Raw genomic sequence first — 25,547 nt, 5'->3', positions numbered from 1 at the left:
GGCGAAAGTCGCTCTGGACGACCATACAAAAGGCGTAAATATCTGGATCAAAGCAAACAAGACAAACTTGGCCTTAAGATACGGATATCTGCCGTAAACAGTCTGCACTTTGCTCTCGTTAGCTATTCCACCCATTATTCAATTACTAAAATGCAGAATCAGGCGATTATTGACGATGATGACGATGATCTCTATGATCCTGCCGATGCAGTGCCGGTAGCTGCATCTCAGAATACAGCCCATCACGCCCAAGCGAACGTCAACCAAGAGCCAGATGACGTCGAGGAGGAAGAGATAGAGGTTGAAGAAGATGATGTATGCTTGTGTTATTATTCTCTTTATGGCGTATTCTAAATGAGAATCTTGCTAGGATGATTTTAATATTATCACGGAAGCACCTCCTGATGCGCCTCCCCCAGAAGTGTGAGTTCGCCTTCAACAACGCGATAGGGTCGTCTTTTGTCTAACATTGGGTCAAGCCCACATCCCCGCCATGCTAGCCTACGAGCTGAGTCGCAGCGACCTCCATCTGTAGATTCCTCTCCCGTATCGAAGTCAGCTACGCCCTCGGTGACACCGAAAGTTGAACATGCAACTCCGGTTCCAGTTACCGCACGACCAGCCGTGCCTCAGAAACCAGGTTCAGCATATCCTCCTATCCACGCTTCAGATATCGACATTCATGCCAACCCAACTCATCCAGCTACTGGTAAACCGATTTTGTCAACTGATATGGATGCGGACTTCCCAGAAGACGATAAGCCATGGAGACGGCCGGGCTCTGACATCTCGGACTACTTCAACTACGGATTCGATGAATTTACATGGGCAAGCTACGTTTTGAAACAGCAAGAGTTACGGAAGGAGGTCGGCGACCAGAAGAGACAATTGGATGACATGCAGAGTTTCTTGACCATGGGGCTTCCGCCGATGCCCGGTGGTCCTCAACCTGGACCCGGAGGTCCCGGTGGTGCACCGCCGCCGATGCCTGGCATGCCGGGTATGCCAGACATGTCTCCAGATATGATGCAGGGAATGCTAGCCAGTATGATGGCGCAGGGCTTGGACCCGTCATCTATGGATCCAATGTCTTTCATGCAGCACGCCCAGGCAATGATGGGAGGCCAATCCGGCGCAGGCGGCGGACAACAAGGCCAACCCGGTTATGGAAACCAAGGCGGTGGCCAACCTCAGATGGGCTATGGAGGTGGGTTTGGTGGTGGACGGGGACGGGGCCGGAGATGGTAAAAAAAGCTACTGATTCATGTTTTGGTCACGTTGTAATTTTTATAATGCGCTGTGTAGCATCCTGGGACGGTTCGGTCTGGTGGAGTTCAGTGTAACACTCAAAGATACGCCAATAGTTATACCACGACTTTCTTGAGCTTGTGTCTTTTGCGTTCATCTAGGCTATCATGCTCGGGGGAAAGGAGCTCTTATTTGACGACATCCCGCGAAAAGCAATAGAATAGTTACATGTCGAGATGGAAAGAGCCTTCTAAACCGATCTCTGCGATTTCTATAAGCGAATGCGACCGCGTCTGACGGCAATTGAACTAAATATGTCGGACGGGAAATGTAAGGTGGTAAATAGAAAGTTGAAGCTTATACCCTCGGCAGCGGCAATCCGATGGGGAAGTGAAGCTGTCGGTCTTGGCATTCTGGAAATTTCTCGTGTCGACTTGAGTCGAGATCTTCTTTCTTCCCTTCCCCGGTCTTCTTCCTCTTCTTCCTTTCTTGCACTCCACACTTCAACCTGCCCGTCCTACTTGACTTATTCTGCATCCTTCAACCAATTTCTCATCCACTCACATCTCTCCTGTCGAAATGGTACGTGTTCGCAATAGTTACGTGTTATGGGAAGCTTCGGCTGGAACTTTTCCCGCCATCTATCGACTTCATCGCCCCTGTCACTTCCCATAGCGAGCTCCCTGGAGCCGTCCTGAAGATCAACGGCTAACACAATTATATCGATTAGTCTCTCCTCCGCAACATCAAGGGCCTTGCTCCCCTCCTCGACCGTGTCCTGGTCCAGCGCGTCAAGCCCGAGACCAAGACCGCCTCCGGTATCTTCCTTCCCGAGAGCAGCGTCAAGGAGCAGAACGAGGCCAAGGTCCTCGCCGTTGGCCCCGGTGCCGTCGACAAGAACGGCTCTCGCCTTCCCATGAGCGTTGCTCCTGGTGACCACGTCTTGATCCCTCAGGTACGTTGCTAGTTTGGGTTCTTCTAATTCGCTTCCGGAACCATCCGATGTGCAATAGAAACAACCAATTCGCTTGATGAACTCCTCGGAAAATTTGTGATACTAATGGTGGTCTTATAGTTCGGTGGTAGCTCCGTCAAGGTCGGCGAGGAAGAATACACCCTTTTCCGGGACCATGAGTAAGTTCCCCGTCTTTTATACTCCAGCCGGAGACAATCGATTCTAATGCGACTGTAGGCTTCTTGCCAAGATCAAGGAGAACTAGATCAGTTCTTCGTCTTGTTCTTCCGCTTTCCGACTGGTTGAAATAATCCAATCGGAGTCTTGTATTATATCACGCAAATCATGAGCTTCTGTCATGCACTTTAAAAATAATCTAAAAAAGAGCCATCTACGAAGTGAGGACGGTGTAAGAACCTGTTCCTCGATCTCCGGGCTAATGCTTCCTTTCCCTTATCTTGCATTTGCTATCTAAAGCGTGAAATGTGTCTTGGTTCCTTTGCATATTATGCGATGTACTTTAGCAATCGTTGTCTCCTGCGCTGTCCGCGGGATGAACACGAGTAATCTGATACGAATGTCTCCTCTCTACTTCATCTTTACTGTCTGGGTCTGGGGTACTCCGGGTTTATGCATATGAGTGTAAGCGACCCTATTGCAGCTATTCACTGGACATGGATTAAGGATTGTAACATCTGCTGTCCGAGGTGGTAGGATATATAAGAGGGATATTCATCGCAAGTGCTTTGCAATCGCTACTACTACATTCATGCCCAATTGTGTACCTCTGTTGAACTGGCGACAAATAACACCTCAACCAAATAGCATGGAAATGACAAGCATGGATCTAGCCCACATAAGAGTATCCCTTATAACCACAGCTCAGTAATCAAAATTCAATGCTCAGTCACATTGCCAGTCCTTTTCAAGAACTGCATCAGTCTTCTTCCCTATCAAGTCTGGAAAGAGCCCTTGTCGACACTCTGGTGACATCTCGATAAATCTGGAGAGGCTGCTCATCTCGTTCTCGACATCATCTGTTGGACTGGAATTATTGTTGCGTATGGGAGTTTCTCCTTCGTGTCTCAAGGCGGTCAACATGATTTGTGCAGCATAGGGATTCAACCCTACTCGGCGGAGAAATAATTCCCAGCGAGTTTCATTCTCCATAGCCTCTATATCAAACTTGATCTTCGGAGTCGGGTTCAGGGGCGTAAATGCTATGCTTTGCGGTAGATTAACAGTATCAGTAGGCAAGTGAAAAGCGTGCTTGTGAGCTAGCGACAGGATCCATCCTATAATTGTATCAGACGATGGGGAAATCAATATCGGAGAGATAACTGAATCCGCTGATATCGAATCACAGAAGGCTATTAGTGATGTAAAAGACGCCAACAACCGTCTATCCGCTGTCCATCCTGAAGAATCTCCTTGTGCGTTTCGTGGAGAAGTTGTGCCGTGGGTAGCAAATACGTAGAGGTATTTGTACCGCGGAGCTAGGAGGAAGATACGTTCGCGGAGCGGCGAGTTGATGCACTTAGTGCCGTTCGTCTGTGGGTTAGGCTTATGGCCAGGAAGATATAGCTGCGTAGTAGCTTGTAGAGTAGTTAATATGATCCCGGTTGTTGGTGCGACGATGATGTCTGCCTCTTTGGGGAGATCGTGTTTGGTGTTTACTTGAGATGAAACCCAGATGCGAGGAACGGGCTGATTTCGGATGAGCACATCATAGTCTCTGTATATCATAGCTGGAGGGCTCTTTAATCTTTCGAGACCTTGAATAATTGGGAGATGGCTTTTGAGAAGTGCAGTTGATAAAAAGAGTAGCGGTTGCTCGTTATTTTGGACTCGTAGTTGAGGGTACTGAGGATACCGTTGTTTTGTAAGCTCTAGCCCTAGAGGTTGTACCTCCTCTAGCATATCTTTTGGTTTTTCATATTTGTGGAGGCTCCTAGTATCTGTAGCTGGATCCTGATGTCCTACAATATCTTCAACCCGCATATTGTTGGTAAAGTATGGACTGACGGCCGTTATTTTTCGCCTTTCGACCAGGCCTCTAGCCTCCATAAAGGTAGACAAGGAGCCCAAAATCGACGGCTGTGATGGTAGCGTATACTTGCATTTGTCGTTAGCTAGACATGCGGTTAATGGCTGGTTAAGTCTGCGGTCTTTCCGGGAGACATCCTGCCTCTCTTCGTGTTTTCGTTTTTGTCCCCCCAACACTGTGTCTGCTCGGACTTCGCAATCTATTGTATTAGATACTGTATCTGAGAAAATATTGGTATCAGGTATAGCGGCATCTGGAGACGCATACGTGGCCATCTTGTCACTTTCAAGTTGAGGAGTCGCTGTATCATGCCCAGACAATTGTCGTTGTCCTACAAATCCCATATCTGTAATATTTCTATGATTAAATCTCAGTTCCTTACCAGATGCTGTTTCGACAATGTCTTCCACACTTCCGTGGTCTTGAACTGCATGTAAATAACTATCAGCATGGTCTTCCGACTTTGAATGCTGTGAGGAATGCATTTTTGGTATGGGGTATTGTTGAATATCCTGATATTGCGTAGAATCTCGATTGAGCGAGTCTACCACCGAACGGGAACCGAAAGTCGAAATATTATCTGACAGCTTGTTTGTGGTCTGAAATTTCCCCTCGACAATCATAACACTGGATGATCGACTTGATCCCTTCTGCGTAGAAGTGCACCCGATTGGCATGCACTCGCTCTCTTGCATAAGAAATATGACTGATGAATCTGAATCGAGCGAGTTGATATTATCACCAATCTGTTGAGAAACACCCGGAAAACGTTGTGTATCATCACTTTTTTTATGCTCTTCTAGAAAAGCCTGATCGGTGCTGTCGGCTCCAACTGTTTCTATTTCTTCTTTGTTTCGGTCAAGTGATACTTTATGCTCTGGTTGAATTCGTTCGTCGCCTGTAGGACTACCTTCTCCCTTACTTGGCGCTACCACACAATCTGACGTCTTTGAGTCTGAATTATGGGAGGATCTTCTTTTGCACTGCATCTCATGCTCAAAGGAGCCAGATGAAGTGGGACTGGGCAGCATCAATGACATGGAGACCGGCGACGGACTCCGATAGTACGTTTCATCGACATCTGATAGAAGTAACGGTGGAGATTTCGAAGGACTGTGCTCTTCCTACAAGGCCACAAATTATATAAGTCTAAGTCCTAGCAACATAGCTTCGATATTCGTACCTGACCGGAGATCATCATGTTGTCTAAAAGGCCTTCTAGATCTGCGAAGGGAAGACTTTCACAGTCTCTGGCTTTTTGTATCAACAACATCGACTCTCTGCTACAACTCAACTTCTCTGGCATAATATCCTTCAGAACTTGGTCAGCCTTGGCTAAAATATCGGCCTTGATATCCTCATCCTTGAGTTTCTGACAGGATTCATCGAAAGGACAGATTTCGATCTTGTTCTCGTCGTAACGCAACGGACTTGTATATCGCAACGTATCCATGATGCTGTCGTCGTAAAGAATTGGAAGTTGCACCTTAAGCTCATCAACTTGACTGAATTTAGGTAGAAGCTCATCCCAATCTATGTCTAATTTTTCTGCTCTCGCATCTTGAATCACGGATGCCAGCAAACGAGCGCTTTCTTTCCTGACATTGAGCTTTTCTTTGTGAAGATCATGTTCAACGTTCCTCTGTGTCTCGTAGATATAATCTTGAAATTCCGATAGAGCATCCCTGGGAAGTGGAGTTTCAAATGTGGTTTCGTCGATGTATGTGAGTGGATCAACTGCCGCGAAATCACGGGCGATACCGTAGAATCGAGCGTATTCTAGAAGTGAAGGTTCCTGAGAGTTTTCCATTGAGTGTCCCGTTTCTTGGTGCGCGACAAGTCTAATGCTTGCCAATTAGAACTACCTAGAGTAAAGTGTGACAGAAGTTGGTCCGCGGTCCCCACGTGTCTTGACAGGCTGCAGATGTTTTAGATCTTTAGAGGGTATCTATTGCTACAATCTACAGCACAGCGTCTGCCAGTTGCTACCTTGTTTGTTATGAATCCATCTGATAAACAGTCTTAGTAGAACTATGCCAATAGAATTATACAAAATCAATTTCCCGGGTATGTGTAACGCCATTTCCTCAGAATGTTCGCAAGTGTTTCGCTCAGCAGTGAAAAACAAAAAGAAATAGAAACAAAGGCTTAGTCATTGTAGTTTGACTGACGAGCACCATTCTTGTCTACCGGTGGCAGGTTGTAAAGCGCAATGTGCTCCTCTTCTTGTGATTTGCCGGCCGGGTCCAGGTAGGGTCGTTCGGCCTGAGCAGCGACTCGAACTGCATGACGACGATGGGGTGCAAACCCATAAGACGCCGTGTGGTTCTGTTGAATTCATTAGAGACGTCCACCTTTTAGTGTAGCATCATTACTCACCGTAGTCCGATTGTCCCAGATAGCTAGGTCATCCTTATTCCACTGAAACCGTGCGTGCATCTCTTGTGTGGTTGCAATCACATCGGTGAGATATTTGATAATAGCGTCACTCTCTGTCTTAGGGATCCCAACGATCTTTGTGACGAACCCAGGGTTGAAGAAAAGACTATTCCAGCCAGTCACCGGGTTGGTGCGGATCAGAGGGTGCTCTGTAGTGACAGGCTCACGACGGACTGGTCGACCGAGGGCTCGTGAATCAGAAGCTTGCATGTCCGCTGAGTGAAGCGCAGTCAAGCCCTTCAGATATGTCTGCATATGAGAGGAAAGAGCATCGTATGCTGCATACTGAGAAGTCCAAAGAGTATCGCCACCCCCTCCACGGGGAGGCCCTGTGAGAACCTTCAACATTGTGTATGATGGTGGCTGTACCTCGTACGTCACATCCGAGTGCCACAAAAAGCTGGGCGTGAACAATGCCCGCTGGTCGCCAGAATTATCTCCACTGTAAACTACGTGAACATCGTCCAAGCCTTGCTTCCTCGGAACGGACGTAGTTGCGTGCTGCATGTTGTTAGATTAACCCACGAGCAGCTAAACCCAGATGGCTTCGTACCTTATGTAGTCTCCCGAAATGTCTACCTAGTTCTCTTTGGGCATCAATGTCTAAGTCCTTTTGGTCACGGAAGAACACCACCCCACGGACAGCGACTAAGCGAGCCAAGTCGTCCTTCTGCGCTTCATCTAACTTGGCCAAGTTCACACCGTGAATCTCAGTTCCGATCTTGGGTGTATAGTCAAAAACATCGGTTGCATCGCGCAGTAGGTTACGGAATTTAGGATCCCCGCGAAGTCCTCTGTCTTCATGTGGAATCTCTTCTAGCGGATCCCAATGAATATCAGGGAATGAAGGCAGAAGGTCTTCATAAGCGTAGTTGTCGTGACGCTCGACGACTGTGCGTCCCGGTGTGTACTGAAACTTGTTGTCGCCGATGATGTCTTTCTTTGGAAGGATAACATGGCCCAAGGCTGGAGCCAAGGTGGGTTCCTCAAGTGAAGGCGCCATGTTGTGAGCTGGAGGAACTGTATAGAGAACCAAGTATAGAAGAAATGTGTTTGCATGAGCAGTTCCTTGGAAGCGTCTATGTAGCTTATTTATCGAGCTCGAGGCTCCAGTGGAGGTAGTAGTAGACCGCCATTCTCAAACCTGCCGTTATCATTCCACATCATCATCATCGTCGTCAATGCCGGGGATCGCGGATATGGCACCATCGCTGGCGAAAATCACCCAAGAGGCTGATGGCCAGTACGGATTAGGGGGAGTGATCCACGGGACTAAGTTTCCACAGGCCTTCTGGAATGGAAGATGACAAAACGAGCTGCACATCACGTCATTTTTGCCCTGCGGCATTTTTGCTATGGCTATATGTAAGCAGGAGCTTGAGGGGATAAGAAGATACGCAACAGAGGAGGAAACTACCGGTTCTTGTGTTTGTCTATAGAATCGATTATTTTTATTTCTCTATTCTTTTGATTTTTTTTTAAAAAAAAGTTTTTTCTCTCCTCTTTACTGTGTTACACAAATAGATGCCGCAAAATTGAGACGAGGAGGTCAATGCCTTGAAACGTCAACCGTCTCTAAGCCAGGTGCCGATCATGGCAAGTGTGGAAACCTGGGGTTGGAAGCGATTAGGTGCGATCACGCAAACCGGCCAAGCTCTTGCGTGCGACAATCTGGTTGGCCTAACGGTTGGGGGAGGTACCCGCAACCACTGGGCAGTTCGGCTACAACTTAGTCAGGGAGAGTATGGGGTACATGCATCGTAAGCGAACTTGTCAATCGTATATTCTAGACTGCGTACTTCGTCACACCGTATTTCGTCATGTTTATTATTGAAGAAAATTGGATACTTGAGTCAAACGAGACTGATGAAATGGGAATAATGCCGGTTAACTGATCTACCGCAGAACGCCTGACCTCGAAAATCATGCTCAAACCATAACATCCAAGCCCTTCCTTCCCGTTTCAGAGTAAACTAGGGCAAGCTTCATTATATTATACATTGCCAGAAAAGGATTGATTCATTACAAGTTGAGTCTACCCTCGCCGAGAGATGGCGGTCCCAGCACCACTTCTTGAACTTGTTCTGTAACTCCCCCGAGACGACTGGCAACGCCCAAGATACCAGCCTCAACGTCCCCAAGCACAACGGCAAGATCATTCAGTACCGATTTGGGTGTCCCCGAAACGGCTCCATCGCGGCTGCGAGATGTCACGAATTCGTGGATCTGCCTCTCCAGGGTAGCCTCAACGCCATGAAGGTGGTCTTCAATCTCTTTCAAGTTCTGCTTGTAACGTTCGAGGACGGTCCCCATCTCGTCAGAACGTTGAGAGAAATAATCGACAAGGTTAACTGGTACTCCATTGACGGTTGTGGAAGCATCGCCTTCGACATCGTCGGGAAGAGCCAAAGTGTTCTTGCGTGTCGACCGCAACGATTGTCGATCGGACAACTTTTGGTCTTGAACAGACCACCATCCAGAGCCCCCTGCAGGTTGGAACTGCAAAGGTAGCTTGAGGGTATCGATTGCTCGGAAGCCCACCTGTGCTTCAGCGGCATCACGAGCCACAAGATTCCGTAACTGATCAATGTCGCTGGCATCGTTTTCGAGGGCGTGTTGCATTGTTTCCAATTTCCCTTGGACAAACTCCACGTCGTTCGGAATAGATTCTCCCTGGGCAGCAATGCTAGGGATCATGTTTCCCACTTCGTTGCACATCTTGATTTGCGTAAGAACGTAATTGTCAAATACCTCAAGCTCCTTCTTGATCTCGTCGGCACAGCTCTCATACTTGGTCGTCGGTAGAAGGTTGCTCAAGTCCACTTTGACCCCTGGGACTACCGTACCGGCTGCGGCAGTCGGCTGTGCTGGTTGCTGTGTTGTGGTATTTTGGTTTCCAAACAAAGATAAAGTAGGCTTTTGAGCTTGCTGCTGTTGTTGCGTGTTGTTTTGGTTCGCACCGCCGCTATACCCGCCCGACGGTTAGCTCATAGATATGAGGGTATAGGTAATAGGTATATTTCACTCACAATAGCGATCCACCAGTGTTAGTAGACGTTCCCAAACCACCGAATAGGGGTTTCGATTGAGTCTGTGCGGTAGAAGCACCCCCGAACAAACCTCCGCCAGTTGTGCCACTCTGCGCTGTGTTTGCATTTGCAGTTCCTGAGAAAAGGCCTCCAGATTGTGGTTGGGAAGTAGTCGCTGTGGAGTTTCCAAACAATCCGCCGCCCCCAGTATTACTTTGTTGCCCGCCTAAGCCTGAAAACATATTTGTCCCGGAAGACTGATTCTGCTGTGTAGTTCCACTAGTCGCGTTGCCGAACAGACCCGTCCCAGGCTTGGATTGTGCTGTAGAGCTTCCAAGGTTACCGAAAAGGCCCGATGTCGTGCTCGTCGTTCCTGGTGTAGTTGTGGAGGAAGTTGTCTGCGTATTAGCCCCGCCACTAATTGATGCGACTAGTCATTAGCTTTTCTGGAACACGGTATTTCTGTATACGAGTGCTCTTTGATAAACAGCGGCAGCACTTTATTTATAGCAAAACCAAAGCAAGAACGAGACAAAGAAGTAACAGGGAAGAGGTGCGCGCGGTAGGATGAAAGCGAAGGGTGGACGACCGGCTTCCTTGTAACACAAGAATCAAGTAATCAATGTCCAAACAGAAAGTAGAAACACAATTGAACTGCACTAAGCAGATAAGAAAACCAAGGCCTTACAATAGAGAATTGGCAGAATTGGTGTTTATGGAAAGGCCGCCGCCCGCAGGTTTTGCGGAGAACATTATGGAAGGGAATGCGTGCTACTCGAGCAAAGGGGTGGGTCGGAAGACGGAATATTGTAGGAAACCGAAAAGTCTCAGCCGATCTCAATACAGGAGGCAACTCTCCCAAAATTAGTTAAAGGAAAATAGCTTAATGAATCTGTGCATGCTGTGGTGAAAACAAAAGTGAAGCGGTCCGAAACAACAGCCCAAGCTAGTGATCAATGGAGTAAGATTTTCCGACGCCGGTGCACAGCAGCCTTAAACTTATTTTGAACATCATGTTTAGATCAGTATAAGTTTTTATTGGACTGCAAATATCTTGCCAGCCGGGACCGTGATTTAGCCATTCACGGAGACTCTCTGCTGATATATCTCGCATCTAACTATGGTATCTGTGTGACTATCAACGTTGTTGTCACTGCAATATTTTCTTCGTAGCCAGGAGACGCTTCATGCTGTAGTTCTTCTCTGCGCTGCCTGATAAATATTTAGGCTTAATATCTCGGATATTTTTTATGCTGGATTCATTGATGGCGTTATATGAAAATTCAATGTGACTTATCCAGAGAGAGATCCCCTGCATTTTGAGCTACTGGTATCGTATCTGGATATCAAATCTAAGGTCAACTTCATCCGCAACATTTCTTACTCCTGTCATATCGGTTTGTCATGTTTCTCGATTAGCACTCTAGGTACTTTGAACCCGATTTGAGCGAGTGTATACTGCCAATATTTATATTGTCAATCTTACAACCTCAGCACATCATGACTGCAAGCGGTGATACCAGCTCTGCACCTATATGTGTGGCTTCGACTCAACGAGGTGATGAGGGGGGTGATGCACCTTTAGACAGCCATAGTCATGGCGCTCTGAGCACCGCATGTTGCGCCGATGAAAGCGCATCCGACACAAATTATATCAAAAGCGTCGAATGGTATGCTCATGACGACTTTACCTCCTTCGACTTTGACTGACTAGAATGCTGCATGTAGGACTCCCGATGGCACCACCCTTCTAACGGATTCTGCAGATCATCATATAAGGAGTTATATTCTGTTAGTTTATGTTATAATACTCACTTATTGCTGTGCTAATAATTAGCTCAGGCCCCCTGATCTTTTAGAAGAAAGACCGTCACCGCATCGGTTGTCTCCTTACTCTGTACTAGCTTCAGCGGAGCCAACCTATGCAACTGCTATTTATCCTTATTATTCTCTTCAGGATCCATCTACTACACTTTTCTTATCATCGGTTCGAGATCATCCTATCAGACTGGCCTCAACTCTTGCTCCCACGTTGTTGGCGACTTATTCCTTGATACACCCAACCACGGAAGCTTTTATAACGCCACATTCAATTATCTATCCGTACGCCCTCGGTGGAACGCATTTTCTCACTGGGTCAGATAGCCTTATATGTCTTTTTGACGTTTCCCGGCCTGGTAACGATGGACCTGTTTCTTGGATGCCCACTATACCAAGTAAGCGTAAACAGACAGTGGGTGGGGGCGTTGGAATGAAGGGTATCATTTCCGCTATGGCCATCAATTCGACAGGAGATGGTATATTAGCAGCTGGCACCTTCTCAAGACAGGTGGGATTATATGACTCAAACGGAACCGGACAGTCCTTAGGCACGTTTAGCATTGCAAAGACCGATGCTAGTCGTCGTATTGGGGGTCGAGGTATCACTCAGATCCTATGGAGTCCTTGTGGACGATATCTATACATCGCTGAACGAAAGAGTGACGGCGTTATGATATACGATATCCGGGTAACTGGCCAATTGCTTGGCTGGTTAGAAGGTCGCAAGGCCATCACTAACCAACGGATGAAGGTTGACATCGTCTCTACCAATCAAGGTATATCGCATGAGATCTGGGCTGGAGGAACTGACGGTTTCATGAGGGTATGGCGTGACCCGACACATACTGCTGGAGGACAGGAACCAGTATGTGAATGGAAGATCCATGATGGTACGTGTTATCTATTCGGTCTACTCTAATGCAATCACTGACCTTGGTCCTCATAGACTCGGTGAGCAGTACTGTACTACATCCAATGGGCAACGTTGTGGCTACATGCTCTGGACAGAGACACTATTTAGATGATGATGACTACTCGTATCCAACAGAAAAGCTTGACAATAGCATGAAAGTATGGTCTCTGCCATTCCTTGAGGATTTCTGAATATGAGTCAGTTTCTTTTAATCTCATTATTCACTCCAATTGCATCCGGGACCAGTCATATCTTTTGAAGTTCGAAACGTTGCTATGAGCCATTCTTATGGATGAGACCGCGATGGAAGGGAATGGAGGTTACCAAAGAATAGCCACTGCAATTCCTCAGACGACTACCTCGGAGCAGGCAGGTAATTGATAGCAGGCTACCATCATCGCCGAGTCAGATGAACCCAGATGGCCTTTTCAGGTGCAAGGAACTCTTTAAAGCACTATACGGTTTCCAATGGGGACGCAAGATTAGGCAAGTCTGCTTTTCAATATTTGTCCGTTTTCTAAGTAATCAAGTGACTTTCTCCCATTGAGCCCTATCGGCCAGGCTATTATGGCTCAATCGATATATATAGCGACGGGAAGGGAGTTGTGGAAGCTTGGAGGCGTTTATATGCCGATCAATATGTTCATTGTTTCTGGATATCTTAATGCAACAGTGCCATTGTTGGCTGAAGACAATCGACTTGTGGACTGTTGAGACTTATACCAATACATACTTCCCTGTTCTTCACTGTTTTGGTTACTGGATAACATTGGCCCTTTTGGTTGATGTGGTGAATTCTGTTAACCCTGAATAAGGACCCCTGGACGCTATTGTCCCTGCATTGATGTGAAACGAGGGGTTGTTGACAGTCACTCTGATTGTTTTCTCCTTTGGGAATATCATCAGTTTCCAGACCAACAGCAATGCGGCATCTTCCCGGTGTGAAATTCACATTTCGCTTAAATACAACATCTCTTTGATGGATGGCCTCCCCATTCGCACCTTGATCTCCACACCCATTTCTAGACATTCCTATTCATTTCCTATTCCCTCTCTATGTAGCTAATGCTTCACAGACACTTTCTTCACTGGTTCTATACTATCTCACTCTTTTAATGTATGGACGTCTTCCTTCTATTCTACTAAATTCAGATGATTCTCCTCTTCCCACAGCTTCTTCCTCTCTTTGCTTCTTTCTTCCTCCCAACCTCGTGAATTTTCCACCATTCCTGGAATTTTGTGCTGAGCTGCTTTTCCCTGGCATTGGGTGGCTGTAAACATCTGCTATCCTTTGATAATCTTCACGATGTCTCAATTTACGGAGTGGTATTACCAAGATTGGGAGCAGCAGCTGTTGCACCTGGATCAATCGCATACTTCGAACCCTGCCTTAAACGCTGACCTTGGCTATAATAGCTTTCTCATGAGCAATGACACGTAAGTTCGCAATGACGTCAAGGCTGGCCAGAGACAGGGCTAATATTTGCTATAGCAACTGGGCATCTGACGGGTTCGTGAATGGAGCATCTGTGGAAGACACGTTGGAGGTCCCTCACCCTCACCCTGACATTTTCAGCGGAGCTCATAGCATGCCTACGAGAAGTCGCTCGACCGCTATGATACCAATGACTGGTATGCCTCAGCATGCTGGAAACAGGATCTCGCGTGTTGGTGGTGCAGAGTACGTTGTATCCATCATATCATAGTGAAGTGTGTTTCTTACTCATACATCTACCAGTGCGGAGGACTTCGCGATCAGCTCAGGTGCTTCTGCATCTGGTCCTGAACTCGGCTCCAGCCCTCCATATATGCCCTTAGGCATTATGACAGGCGGTGCAAGTTACGACGACAGTTCTAACAATAGCCCTGCGAGCAGAACATATGTCGATTTGCCGTCATACGGTAATACCCATTTCCCTCGCAATTTGTCTGCTCCTGCCCTGGGCAACAATGTCGGCGGTGGTGAGCTTGGAGGTGGCACACGCCCTTCTTCACTGCCCACCTCTGCACCTCTAAACAGTGGCCATGAATCAGAAACAACATTTACCGATGTAAATGTACCACCAATTATTCGGGACTATCAAAAGCTCATGGATCCTCTGAAAAACAATGTCGACGCCGCCACATATTACGCCTCTCTTGAAGAGGCCAATGAATCTCAGCGCCCCAGCGTTCGACTCCCAGAAGATCCCACCATTCCTCATACCCAGATACAGAAGCGTGCAATCGTCAAACAAATGTGTAACGCTATGGCAAGCACCCATCGTGCGCAAGACAACAAACCTATGATCAAACCTTTTAGAGATAATAGATACAGCGATCGGCGAATGGAAGCTGCATGCTGGCAGGTCTTGGTAAGTAGGACATGCCGCTTCCTTGCGACATTGCTAACATACTTCGAGGAAACGGCCATTGAGCGGCACACTTTTGGTCCATTGTTGAGTGCCTTTGATGTCAAAGCGAAGAACCATGAGATGGTGACATTTGCCACCAGGATTGACAAAATCATTGAATGTCTCATGCTTCACAAGACTATTTGCAAGCATCTCCTTGACCCGCTTTATGTCTACCACTTTGTTGACGATCCTGTTCAGGCTGAGAAACGCGTGGTTGCAAACAGGCTGTTAAACAAACGCAAAGGAGAAGTGATGAATGCAGGAAAGCAAGTCCTCGGTACCAGAAAGCCTGGTGCCAAAAAGAGGTCTGGCAAAGCTGCTAGAGCCGTTACCCCACCCACAGATGAAGCTCCGTCAGATACTCCCGCAAGCTCGAGCACTGGTATTGAAGGTGGGACACTTACTCCTGACGGGCTCACTCGGATGGTGAAAGCCGAGCAAATGAGCTCGTCTCCCATGCTTAGCATTGGTACGCCGACTCAAACATATACTGCAGCTGCCCAGCAGTATTTGTCTACCCCTATGATGGGAAACGTCGCTATGTCGCACCTGCATAATCGCCAGATGACTGCGCCCACCTCCCATCCGAGGCCCATAATGATGAACCCAAATATGCCTTACCATTCTCGTGGTGGCTCTAACAATCTTGCTACCAGCCGCAAACGTCCCATGGGTGACTATGTGGCCTCTTCTCCCGGGAAGCGCCAGCGTTAGAGTCCGATATTGATCCTGAGAAACGCCCGCCTCGCCTCGATGAACGTACGAAGCCAATCCTTCGCCCAGCTTTGTAATGCCCCTCGTGCTAACTATTTTTCTTTTCTTTTACATTTCTTTTATTACTTGTTTGCTTATCCACTTCTATTGTCTAAGCGGATCAACTCCTCGGTAACTTTCTCAATCTTTCTTGCTTCCTGTGCCTCTCGTTGCCTTCTGCAATATCTGACCTATTTTGGAAACTGACCTTATGAAAGTGAATATCGAGTTGGGGTGCCATGGACTTCAGGGCCTCTACGACGAATGACCTTGATACCCCGACTGGATTTCGGTATGATCTATGTCTCTTTTCTGTCTCTCAGTGGACTTTCTTGCCTAGTAGTTGGGAGCCATGTGATACACTGCAACTGCATCATTTGGAAACCTTGCCATCTGCCGTTCGATTAGTGAGAAATTGGTTGTTGTTTATTCAACTCTTCTCAGGGTCGTCATACGATTGTGACTTCATCAATTTAACGATACTCTTAGTGTAGCTATACTTTTTTTTTTTTTTTGCTTCGCCTGGTATCCTCTGGAAATGACTTTATTTAATGCAACACCACATGGGTATCTTGGATTTCATATACAGTTTCAATCCCTGGTAATCAGGTTAATGTTTCTATCCACTAGTCTATGCAGGTTGAATACCATATTTCTCGAAAGGGAAGTTTTCCAAAGTAGGAAGCAAATCTCCAAGTCCATCGTTAAGCTGGCCAGGTTTCCCCGAGCTCCGCCCCATTCTACCGGCAACGAGCTCATCGGCCTCATGTTCAGCCGTAGACTTCTCCTCCTCCTTATGTTCACCAGTCAAACCAGCCAAAACTTCGGCCTCCCGGCCTTTATAAGCTCCCAACAAGCCAGGATGAGGGCACCAAACGACCCTCATGCCAGCTCTTCTTCCCGCCTCAACCCCAGGAACGGCGTCCTCAAAGACCAGACACTCCTCAGGTGTGATTTCCTTCTCTCCCTTCTGCCGTAAATTGGAATTGATGGTCTCCAGCGCAATCAAGTAAATATCCGGCAAGGGCTTGCCCCTTCCCTTCCCAATCCGGGGATCATCACCCAAAACACGTTGGGACTCGGGAAACGCCGCGAAGAGATCCTGCAGGTGGTCCGACTTCAACTTGTAGTTCCTGCTGTGCGAAGAGGTAGCCAATGCGATGTAAACGGGTTTATCGGTTTTCTGCGTTGAGACGAGCTTTTCCAGGAGTTCGCGCACACCGGGCAGAGGTTGCGATTCGGGGAAGTATTTGCTCTGCAAGGCGGCTTGTTTCGCGGAATATTCTTCCGGTGAGATGGAGAGCTGAGCCCAGTCGTAAAAGATTTTGAAGGCCTGGTTGTTCCAATGGTATTAGCTAGAGTGATATTGGGGTACTTTTGTGGGCATTTTGGGGGCCATCCGTGCTGTTAAAAGGCGTCGTCGCATATGATGATTTAACGTACCTCTGGTTGAGGGCGGCCCTGAAGCTGGGCCTTGATGGACCATGGGAGCGAGGGCTTTCCGTATTCGTGGAGAATGGTATTTGTAATGTCGGTGTATTTGTCCTCCGAGTCAATTAGGAGCCCATCCATGTCGAAGAGACATGCCCGCACGGGGGGCAGACTTTAGTTTGTTATTATCGAATGTCTGTTTACTTCACGATGGTAGGACTTACTTTGGGGTAGACTTCGTCATTTTGCAATAGGGGTATAGTGTCTATATGCGAAGTGCGACGTGGGTGTAAAGCGTGGTAGATCAATTGTCTCTACTCCACACTTTGATAGAAGGATTCTTGACAATGGCGGGGCAAAGATGGAGGGGATAACAATGGATTATGATGCCTGAGGCTAAACACCGATATGACCGAGCCAATCGGTGAGCGGGTTATCGTCCCGCTCCGAAGTCTATCTCATTATAAGCTGCGGGAACGGCAGCGGTGTAATTGATCTACTAACAAAGCCGAACGCTCCATCTCAAAAGTTGTGCGAATAGCCATATACACCCAAAATGGCAAGCAATACGCCTAAGGAACATGCGGATAATGCAGGGAGCGACAGTGAAGACGAGGATGTCTTCCATGATGCTAGATTTCCCGCTGAAGAAGAAGCTGTGAGTTTACTGGGCCTTTTCATCACAGAGAAGCTATTATGCTTACATATGATCGTAAATAGCAACTCCTGGAGGAATCTCACTCTATAAAAGCCGAAGCCAATAAGCTGTTTACTGCGGCTTGCTATGACCAAGCAATATCCTGCTACGATCGTGCCCTTGCCTCGTGTCCGAATTACCTCGATTACGAAGTCGCCGTGCTACGGAGTAATATGGCTGCGTGCTACCTGAAGCTGGAAGACTGGAAGGCCTCCGTTGATTCAGCAACGGCATGTCTTGACTGTCTAGAGAAAGTGATCCCGTCGGCGACTGAGAATTCCGACGCTCCCCAAGAAAAGCAGCACGAGTCGGTCTCGACAGATTCCGTGGTGGAAATAACTGGCGACGATGAAGAGGCAGAACAAGAAGAGCTCAAGCGGCTGCAGAAGGTTGATGAGAGGAAAAATGACGTTATGCGAATTCGGGCAAAGGCACTTATGCGACGCGCACGAGCAAAGTCGCAGCTTAACGGATGGGGGAACCTGCAAGGAGCCGAAGAAGACTACAAGTTGCTTGCCAGTATGGACAATTTACCGCCCGATGATAGGCGCATTGTGCAAAAGGCTCTTCGGGAGCTTCCGGATAAGATAGCAAAGGCAAGAGAAAAAGAAATGGCGGAGATGATGGGCAAATTAAAAGACGTGAGCTTGTCCTTCCTCGGCTTAAAATCGGTGTCATTCACGCTAACCAATGTTCCAGCTGGGTAACGGAATCCTCAAGCCATTTGGGCTTTCGACTGATAATTTCAAATTCACCCAAGATCCGAATACGGGTGGATATAGCATGAACTTCCAGTCTTAGACTAGCGTTTCATCCATGCATTCTGTCCTAATATTCTATAAGCGTTTTGCGTTGAATTAGACGTTTCTTTTCTGCGGCATTGTTGGTGGCACCGAGGGGGATAGAAGATTTTATTCATTTCTGAAATAGTCTTATCTACGTCATGGTGAAATTTGGCTTTCCCTCTCTTTTTGGAACCTTCTAAAGCATTCATCCTTCACAGTGAGCGCCGTTTATGATCGGCCTGGCGCCACAAGTGGATGAGGCATCTCTACAGGGAATACTGAATTCTCAGTTCCAATATCAAACTTCACTCTCTGGTTTGATTGCATGGCAGGTCATAAGGTACAGGTATAGGTGACAAACGCCAATCATCCTACGATCTCCCAGGGACTTACAGCCGAAAACCCATCGGAAGGGTTTTACTACGATACCCATGTCTATCGAGTTACATCCCTTGTGAATTATCCTATATAAGGGTGGCACTTACACGGAAGATGGGGTACCTTCCAATTTGTCGGATACCTTCAGAAAAGGTCGAATCAATGAGTGACTGAATAAGATGGATACATACAACCGTTCCATACCTTCAGCCGATTTCTTCCTTTGCAATGCTTGATTCCCATGCTGGGAGTAGTCTGTGCACCTTCTACGATTTCCTTTACCTTTGGGACTAAGAATTTGTCAAATCCGTATATCAAATAGATGGTTTTGGAAGAGAAACATTAAATTTAATAGATAATTCACCAGCAATTCTGCCGAGCTACCTAGTGTCGTACAATTTCGACATTGTAGAAATTAGGCTTTTATGGTCCCAGCTTTGGTAGCTCTACGAAAACTTTCGTGTCATGAAAATCACCGTCGTCTAGTCCCACTCTTGTCAAACCCCCCCTTTGCTCCAACCCAATCCCCACATTTTAGTTGCCCGAGGTTGGGGCGCTGAACGGTAGTTGTTAGCGGATAAGCCGATTTGGTCACTAATAAATCGACCGCTCGACGAAGGTGTCAACCATAGCCTTTGTTCCTGCCTGAAAGCTTTTTGGAAAATCAAAGCATCATATACTCCGTACAATTAAGCTTATCTCCATATACCGGGGTAGTTAATTGACAGGGAATCTTAGTAATCGGAAAACCGGAACATGGGGTATGGTTTAGTTTCCGATGGGGTCTCAAATGTGCATAATGTAGTCTAAGCCCATTAGATCCACAACTTATTTAGTTCTCGACTAAGTATTTAACTTGGAGTGAACTTGAACCCCCGCTTCATCTGTTCCTTATTTGTAAACGTTTTCTCATCTCACTATCATTGTTAAAAAAAAAAAAAATGGCTACAACAACCATCCAAACGAAGCACTTGGGGCAGATCCGGGGCAAGACCGCCGAAGGTGTAACACAGTTCCTGGGGGTTCAATACGCTACTCTAGAGGATAGGCTTGCCGATGCACAACTCGTGGAGAAGCGCGATGGCGGTATTCTCGATGCGACAAAGGACGGGTGCGAGAATCACATAGAAATGTTACAGACTCCTTTCCTTGACTTGACGCTAACGTGAGATAACCTTACGCAGACCAACAGCTATCTCACCTTCGTTCGGATGCGATGTAGAGCTGGCCGCCATACAGCATAAACTGCCCGCGAAAGAGCTCCCGCAGTCTGGTATCGACTGTCTCAGTTTAAACATTGCCGTCCCCGAGGGCACTACAGAATCCTCGAAACTTCCAGTGTTTTTCTTTATTCATGGCGGGGGTTTGCAGATTGGAGCCAATTCATGGCCGCAACTTGAGTTTATGCGTTTTGTAAAATTGTCCGCTGAGAAGAACTTGCCCGTTATCGCGGTTTCAATCAAGTAAGGCGATCTATCGGAGAACTTCTTCTTGGCAACATCTTGAACTAACTAAACTCAACAAGTTATCGGTTGGGGGTGTTTGGATTCTTGACTTCGGATGAGCTTCGAAAGGCCGGCTATAAAGCTAACAACGGCCTCCGGGACCAACGAGTCGCACTTGAATGGGTGCGAAGGCACATCGCAGATTTTGGAGGAGATCCAGAAAACGTTACAGCGGCTGGAGAAAGCGCCGGTGCAGGTATTGCTAGCTTTGCACATCGGTTTAGACACTAGGGCTAACTCTTCCAAGCATCGGTGATATATCACCTGAACTCTGAAGTTGCTCTTTTTAAGAGAGCTATTTCCATGAGTGGCAGTAACCTCTTCACTCAAGCTTTGCCGTACGATACTCATGAGCAGAACTATCAGCAAGCGATATCGGCATTGGGTTTGAAAAATGCCAGCACAGAGGAGAGAATCCAGACACTGTTGGAAAAGCCAGCACAAGAGCTGATTGCTACATTGCCTCCATCGATTCTGGCTACTCCCGCAGTAGACGGTGATTTGGTGACATCAGCTGCTACGCATGCCCAAACAACTGATAGAACTTCTGATTTGCCAAAGAGAAGGGATTGGTGCACTGATTTGATGATCGGCGACTGTCAGATGGATGTGAGTCCGGTTCTCTCAGGGATCATGATATGCTTAACGCAAGCTGACGCTGTTATGCGATTTAGGCCAGCATCATAGGATTAATCATGCCAAACCTAAAGGAAAACTGTGCTGAGAAATTTACCACAGCCATGAACAACGTATTATCATCACAACCGGACGTGGCGCAACGCATCCTGAGTGAATATGGTATCGGCAAGGGCATGACTGACGAGAAGGCATTACCTGCAGTACTTAACTACATCAATGATATCTGTTTCTTTGCACCTGTTCTGACCCTCACACGGGGTTGGAGGGGGAACTCTCACGTTTACTACTTCAACGAAGGGAACCCCTGGGAGGGACCATGGAAAGGGAAGGCAACCCACATCCTTGACGTTGCCTATCTAACTCAGAACTTTCAAGAGTTCATGACACCCTCCCAGCAGCTTGTTGCGACCACATATGCAGAAGACTTCTTGAAGTTCTGTCACGGCACCAACCCGTGGCCAGCAGTCACAGACGGTGATATCACTACCAATTTCACGGCAAGGGTATATGGGCCTAGCTCTGAGGGGCATGGTGTTGGGTTAGTGAGTGAGCCGTACAGAGGTGAGAGCCATCGGAGAAGCATCTTGTTTGACTGCAACGATGTAGTCTCTCTGGACGATCTAGCCAGAGTATTTGATGTTTTCAGGACCATTTAATGGTTTTAAAGTGGACTGATGTGTATTTAGTCGTACACTTCGAAATCAAATCAAGTTATCAGGTTTTTTGTAGATCATAAATCTGCACTTCAGGTCAACCATGGCAGGGAAAAGAGGTATTACCATGCAATGTCCTATAGATTACTTCCTACCGCATCTTTGCTGAGGAAAGATGATATGAACATCCTTCCATCCGGATACCCATGCGCGAAGCCCTCAACACAGACAAACCAGTAGAATGTCAGCCTGAAGTACGTTTCCTAATGCCTAACCCTATAAGTAATTAGCCAGACATCTGTGTCTATGGATACAATGCCTTAAAATGTAAGAAGTTTAATGGTTGTCCGGTAAGTGTAATATTCATATATTCAACTTGGACATTTAATATGGCATTATAATGACTTTGGGCAACTATGGTAAAACTATAGTTGAACCGTAGTAGTTTTTTTAAGTAAACGCTATAGTTAGTTCAACGAAAATATATTATTTCTACATGTAATACTATTGTTTCACGCCTGGTTATAGTAAAATTATGACTATTTTATATATTAGTCAATTGACTATATACACTTCATTATAATTTTACTGAAACGTTATAGATATGTAGTGTTATACACAAAATATGCCTTGAATAATGTGCCATTACAGTGACAAAGTGGTTGCCAGAAACCACTTGACACTGATTTCCCAAGGTTCCAAGTTTGGGAATTTGTACTTCCTCTTTTGGTTAGTTTTGCTCTTCCCGAAATGAAACTACATACATTACACTGCTAAATAAGGTTGGATCTCTCTCAAGGTACAAAAGGAATAAGAACACCGTAAAAAAAATTAAAATAAAAATAAAAAGAATAAAAAAAAATAAGAAAAAAATAATTAAAGAGAGAGAGAGAAAATAGACGCGTGTATGTCTTACAACCCATAGCAGGTGCTGGGATGAGGTGTGGAGCAATTTTTAGTTCCATGAATCTAATTCAAATGTTGGAAATTAATTCCGCTTTAGACGATTTAGATTTCGTATCACCGGTTGCGGAAAGTCACATTGTACATGGTACTAGTTGACCACCTATTCCAATACCATCCAATACCTTGCCGGAAATATGAAGCCCTCCGAAAGTTTCCAAGAGTTCCCAACCCCGTCTTTAGACTATTCTATGGAGCGAGATTATGAGCGAACGAGTAGAGTTGAAGCTACTTAATTCAAATGGAGATAGGCTTGGAGACGATTCTGGGTTATAAAACATGTGGATCTGGTGATAGACTAAACTGTTGTATATCGCAGTTGACCCATTTCTATATTCGTGTAAATATATGATCCAAAAAGACTTAAGAGTTGCTGGACCTGTCTTTCGAGCTAGGATAGCAAATCGAACCTTTTTGCCTTTCACATTGATGTATGGAAGGTAGAGCGCCCGCAGGTTTCTATAATAATAAACCTAGCATGGTACAAGCAATAGGCGAAGTCTAGTTTTTGGATCCATTGACGTGATCCATTGACTGGCAACGCGAACACCTGACAATGCTCGAGAATGTAGAATCTGTATACATCTCTATTCATCAATCTTGCTAACCTTAAGCTGAATTCCGTCTCGTGGTTTTAGGATGATCCGATACCTTTTTAACTCCTCCGGATCTCGGACGGCAGGGTCAGGAGCGAACTCGAATTTGCTCAAGAGGCAACAGAGCATTATCTTCACCTCCGTGTCAGCAAATTTGCGGCCTATGCAACCACGGGGCCCATGGATGAATGGTATGAAGGAGCTATTCGTGTAAGAGGCTGGAAGACAGTCCCATCTGTCTGGATCAAAGGCATTGGGGTTAGGTCCCCAGTATTCGGGCATCCGGTGGATCGTATTGACTGGGATACAGATAGAGGTACCTTTCGGAATGAAATACTCCCCAATCCTTTCATCCGTTACAGCCTCGCGTGGCACGATGGGCACAGGAGGAATATATCTCAAGGACTCACGACACACATTGTTGAGATATGGTAGACGATCCACATTGGCTTCGGTGAAATTGGCGTCTTCCCACGTGGCGCTTCTAAATAGGAAGGGGAAATGAGAACGTATCTCCTCGCGCAGCTTAACTTGTATGTGTTGGTACTTGCTAAGAAGATGGAGAGTCCATGACAACCAGGTGGCACTTGTATCTTGGCCTGCTCCAAGAAAAGTGGCAATTTGAGCGCACTTTATCTTCATGTCCTCGTCCACATCTTCAAGCTTCCTGTCATTATGGATAATCTGTGACAATATGCTAGTACTGGTCAAATCAGGAATAGCCTTCTTGTCCTTGATCAGGGCTGATGCAAATTCATAAAGGGTGCGCTTGGCTGCATCGACATCACGGTTTGCTGCTGTAGGAATATACCGAGCAAGCGGGGACAGAATATGGAGCACAGTTATGAGTCCCATGGCAGCATTGAATTTGAAAATTTGGCGGAATGCCTGTAGCACAGGCGCACCTGGATTGTGAAGGGAGTTGATCTTGGCCCCAAAGCCAACAGCGGCAATGATGTCGAGACTAGCTCGCGAGGCCCAGTCCGAAATATTCAGAGAAACAATGTCGTCCCTGCTTTCATTGATTTCCTGCTCCCAGTACCTAGTCATAGAGTAAGAATGTTGCCAGAAGGCCGGAACAAGTGCTTTAATTGCGCTTATAGAGAAAGCAGGGTTGAGTGCCTTTCGCTGTTCGGCATGTACTTTTCCTGCTGCAGACAAAATGCCATCTCCAAATAGCCGAGAAAATGCTACTCTAGCGCTGATGGTTTTTTCATAGTTGTATGGAGCTTCGAGCATGATGTGCTTGATCGCAGAGTCGTCCACGACAGACAGGACCTCCGTTCCAAGGAGGTAAAAGTATCGAACAATAGGGCCATGGTTTTTATGCCACCCCCGATGTGCTGTACCAGCTTCGGTTCTGCTGATCTTGAAAATTTGACCCCACAGTGGACATCCTGGTACTGTAGGCACATGTCGGAGGGGAGACAGATAGTAGGGGTAAATGTACGACCAGTACAGCACATAAACGGTAAAGACAATTGAATATGTCCATGCCCTGGTGCTTTCTTTTTCAAAGTGCATAAAATGTGATAGTACATAGATTGCAATGGTTGCAGTAGAAACAAGGGGCAAAATTCGCAGTGTAAAAAGCGCCATTATGGGTTCCTCATAGGTCACGGAAGACTATTAGTTGAAGACCAGCAGAAGAGGAATATTACGCCCATCTTAATTATGTACTACGGGCCCCCAGCTTCTACGGATTTAGAATTCCTCGGCTCCATATATTTTTGAAAATCAGACCTCTCCACTGGTATTCCATGTCATCACATTATTAAGCTTTGCTGTCACTAACCATGGCAGCGATATCCAACATGATTAGTTGGAACGGTCGCAGGGACCAACTACGGTAAGACACTGTCACGTATACCACATAACCTAGTGAATGAACTATATAAATATCCAAGGTTACAAGCGGGCTTTTAGGGTGGGAATGTACTTCTACTATCCACATACTACAAGTGAAGTTTTCTAGACCACGTGCGAGTGGAAGTCGGTGCCGATTACCTGGGTAGTGAGCTTATAAGTACTACCATAGGAAAGCATGGATCCATGGCATTGTAACCGTCGATCAGTTTTGCCTGGATACTTATTCTACATAGCTGGTCACAACCCAAAGTTAAAAGATCTTGTGTGGATGCAAACGGGTTCATTTTGGGCTGCGCGACTGGCAAAATCTCAAAGAGGAAAGGACATACGAACACACCCACCAGTCCCAACAGCGTGCCTAGAAACCGCGCTTTCAAATAAATCATTTAACTTATATGTTAAAAAAGTCTGGTCCACTATTTTCTTTCTT

General features: G+C 46.5%; 10 protein-coding genes across 10 annotated transcripts; 5 read left to right on the top strand and 5 right to left on the bottom strand.

The window, feature by feature from the left end:
* Positions 1–150: 150 nt before the first annotated feature.
* Positions 151–2,468, top strand: fip1 (cleavage polyadenylation factor subunit FIP1; the record flags this gene model as incomplete). The annotated part of the gene is made up of 7 exons (XM_032072066.1): positions 151–315; positions 371–423; positions 480–1,244; positions 1,306–1,339; positions 1,979–2,203; positions 2,324–2,382; positions 2,441–2,468. The coding sequence occupies 7 exons, from the start codon at positions 151–153 to the stop codon at positions 2,466–2,468; spliced, it is 1,329 nt and encodes a 442-aa protein (XP_031930401.1).
* A 638-nt stretch (positions 2,469–3,106) lies between these two features.
* Positions 3,107–6,060, bottom strand: BDV27DRAFT_155026 (uncharacterized protein; the record flags this gene model as incomplete). Its single annotated transcript, XM_032072065.1, has 2 exons — positions 3,107–5,374; positions 5,434–6,060. The coding sequence occupies 2 exons, from the start codon at positions 6,058–6,060 to the stop codon at positions 3,107–3,109; spliced, it is 2,895 nt and encodes a 964-aa protein (XP_031930400.1).
* A 254-nt stretch (positions 6,061–6,314) lies between these two features.
* On the bottom strand, positions 6,315–7,765 carry BDV27DRAFT_74388 (TauD/TfdA dioxygenase family protein). Its single transcript, XM_032077461.1, has 3 exons — positions 7,243–7,765; positions 6,630–7,190; positions 6,315–6,578 (listed from the first exon to the last, which is right to left on the bottom strand). Exons 1-3 carry the CDS (start codon positions 7,690–7,692, stop codon positions 6,399–6,401), a joined length of 1,191 nt encoding a protein of 396 aa, XP_031930399.1. The 5' UTR covers positions 7,693–7,765; the 3' UTR covers positions 6,315–6,398.
* Positions 7,766–8,580: 815 nt separating this feature from the next.
* Positions 8,581–10,596, bottom strand: BDV27DRAFT_123961 (nucleoporin FG repeat-containing protein). Its single transcript, XM_032065981.1, has 3 exons — positions 10,407–10,596; positions 9,719–10,135; positions 8,581–9,654 (listed from the first exon to the last, which is right to left on the bottom strand). Exons 1-3 carry the CDS (start codon positions 10,469–10,471, stop codon positions 8,712–8,714), a joined length of 1,425 nt encoding a protein of 474 aa, XP_031930398.1. The 5' UTR covers positions 10,472–10,596; the 3' UTR covers positions 8,581–8,711.
* Positions 10,597–10,804: 208 nt separating this feature from the next.
* Positions 10,805–12,665, top strand: BDV27DRAFT_169797 (uncharacterized protein). Its single transcript, XM_032075127.1, has 3 exons — positions 10,805–11,388; positions 11,561–12,429; positions 12,486–12,665. The coding sequence occupies exons 1-3, from the start codon at positions 11,219–11,221 to the stop codon at positions 12,641–12,643; spliced, it is 1,197 nt and encodes a 398-aa protein (XP_031930397.1). The 5' UTR covers positions 10,805–11,218; the 3' UTR covers positions 12,644–12,665.
* Positions 12,666–13,758: 1,093 nt separating this feature from the next.
* Positions 13,759–15,562, top strand: BDV27DRAFT_155022 (uncharacterized protein; the record flags this gene model as incomplete). The annotated part of the gene is made up of 4 exons (XM_032072064.1): positions 13,759–13,889; positions 13,945–14,133; positions 14,191–14,806; positions 14,855–15,562. 4 exons carry the CDS (start codon positions 13,759–13,761, stop codon positions 15,560–15,562), a joined length of 1,644 nt encoding a protein of 547 aa, XP_031930396.1.
* A 574-nt stretch (positions 15,563–16,136) lies between these two features.
* Positions 16,137–17,385, bottom strand: BDV27DRAFT_74363 (haloacid dehalogenase superfamily protein). Its single transcript, XM_032077460.1, has 3 exons — positions 17,257–17,385; positions 17,045–17,204; positions 16,137–16,934 (listed from the first exon to the last, which is right to left on the bottom strand). Exons 1-3 carry the CDS (start codon positions 17,274–17,276, stop codon positions 16,233–16,235), a joined length of 882 nt encoding a protein of 293 aa, XP_031930395.1. The 5' UTR covers positions 17,277–17,385; the 3' UTR covers positions 16,137–16,232.
* A 161-nt stretch (positions 17,386–17,546) lies between these two features.
* On the top strand, positions 17,547–19,262 carry BDV27DRAFT_123956 (uncharacterized protein). Its single transcript, XM_032065980.1, has 3 exons — positions 17,547–17,690; positions 17,753–18,370; positions 18,429–19,262. The coding sequence occupies exons 1-3, from the start codon at positions 17,589–17,591 to the stop codon at positions 18,528–18,530; spliced, it is 822 nt and encodes a 273-aa protein (XP_031930394.1). The 5' UTR covers positions 17,547–17,588; the 3' UTR covers positions 18,531–19,262.
* Positions 19,263–19,747: 485 nt separating this feature from the next.
* Positions 19,748–21,692, top strand: BDV27DRAFT_169789 (putative carboxylesterase; the record flags this gene model as incomplete). Its single annotated transcript, XM_032075126.1, has 5 exons — positions 19,748–20,003; positions 20,077–20,355; positions 20,529–20,593; positions 20,645–21,006; positions 21,072–21,692. Exons 1-5 carry the CDS (start codon positions 19,834–19,836, stop codon positions 21,690–21,692), a joined length of 1,497 nt encoding a protein of 498 aa, XP_031930393.1. The 5' UTR covers positions 19,748–19,833.
* A 1,426-nt stretch (positions 21,693–23,118) lies between these two features.
* BDV27DRAFT_169786 (cytochrome P450) lies at positions 23,119–24,847 on the bottom strand (the record flags this gene model as incomplete). Its single annotated transcript, XM_032075125.1, has 1 exon — positions 23,119–24,847. The coding sequence occupies one exon, from the start codon at positions 24,845–24,847 to the stop codon at positions 23,240–23,242; it is 1,608 nt and encodes a 535-aa protein (XP_031930392.1). The 3' UTR covers positions 23,119–23,239.
* Between the last annotated feature and the right edge of the window lie 700 nt (positions 24,848–25,547).

The sequence above is a fragment of the Aspergillus caelatus genome, assembly GCF_009193585.1.
Source record: "Aspergillus caelatus strain CBS 763.97 unplaced genomic scaffold BDV27scaffold_37, whole genome shotgun sequence".
In the NCBI taxonomy this organism is placed as follows: domain Eukaryota; kingdom Fungi; phylum Ascomycota; class Eurotiomycetes; order Eurotiales; family Aspergillaceae; genus Aspergillus; species Aspergillus caelatus.
The sequence above is the reverse complement of the archived record's forward strand: the minus strand, read 5'-3'. Positions and strand labels throughout refer to the sequence as shown.

Coding starts and splice junctions, on each gene's coding strand:
- BDV27DRAFT_74388 (XM_032077461.1), bottom strand. CDS start 7,692: ATGGCGCCTTCACTTGAGGAACCCACCTTGGCTCCAGCCTTGGGCCAT. Junction 7,191..7,242: donor ATTTCGGGAGACTACATAAG/GTACGAAGCCAT, acceptor AACAACATGCAG/CACGCAACTACGTCCGTTCC. Junction 6,579..6,629: donor TCTGGGACAATCGGACTACG/GTGAGTAATGAT, acceptor TGAATTCAACAG/AACCACACGGCGTCTTATGG.
- BDV27DRAFT_123956 (XM_032065980.1), top strand. CDS start 17,589: ATGGCAAGCAATACGCCTAAGGAACATGCGGATAATGCAGGGAGCGAC. Junction 17,691..17,752: donor TTCCCGCTGAAGAAGAAGCT/GTGAGTTTACTG, acceptor GATCGTAAATAG/CAACTCCTGGAGGAATCTCA. Junction 18,371..18,428: donor TGATGGGCAAATTAAAAGAC/GTGAGCTTGTCC, acceptor CCAATGTTCCAG/CTGGGTAACGGAATCCTCAA.
- BDV27DRAFT_74363 (XM_032077460.1), bottom strand. CDS start 17,276: ATGACGAAGTCTACCCCAAA. Junction 17,205..17,256: donor ATGACGAAGTCTACCCCAAA/GTAAGTCCTACC, acceptor AACAAACTAAAG/TCTGCCCCCCGTGCGGGCAT. Junction 16,935..17,044: donor AGGGCCGCCCTCAACCAGAG/GTACGTTAAATC, acceptor TGGAACAACCAG/GCCTTCAAAATCTTTTACGA.
- BDV27DRAFT_123961 (XM_032065981.1), bottom strand. CDS start 10,471: ATGTTCTCCGCAAAACCTGCGGGCGGCGGCCTTTCCATAAACACCAAT. Junction 10,136..10,406: donor AATTCTGCCAATTCTCTATT/GTAAGGCCTTGG, acceptor CGCATCAATTAG/TGGCGGGGCTAATACGCAGA. Junction 9,655..9,718: donor AACACTGGTGGATCGCTATT/GTGAGTGAAATA, acceptor GGGCGGGTATAG/CGGCGGTGCGAACCAAAACA.
- BDV27DRAFT_169797 (XM_032075127.1), top strand. CDS start 11,219: ATGACTGCAAGCGGTGATACCAGCTCTGCACCTATATGTGTGGCTTCG. Junction 11,389..11,560: donor TATATCAAAAGCGTCGAATG/GTATGCTCATGA, acceptor TAATTAGCTCAG/GCCCCCTGATCTTTTAGAAG. Junction 12,430..12,485: donor TGAATGGAAGATCCATGATG/GTACGTGTTATC, acceptor TGGTCCTCATAG/ACTCGGTGAGCAGTACTGTA.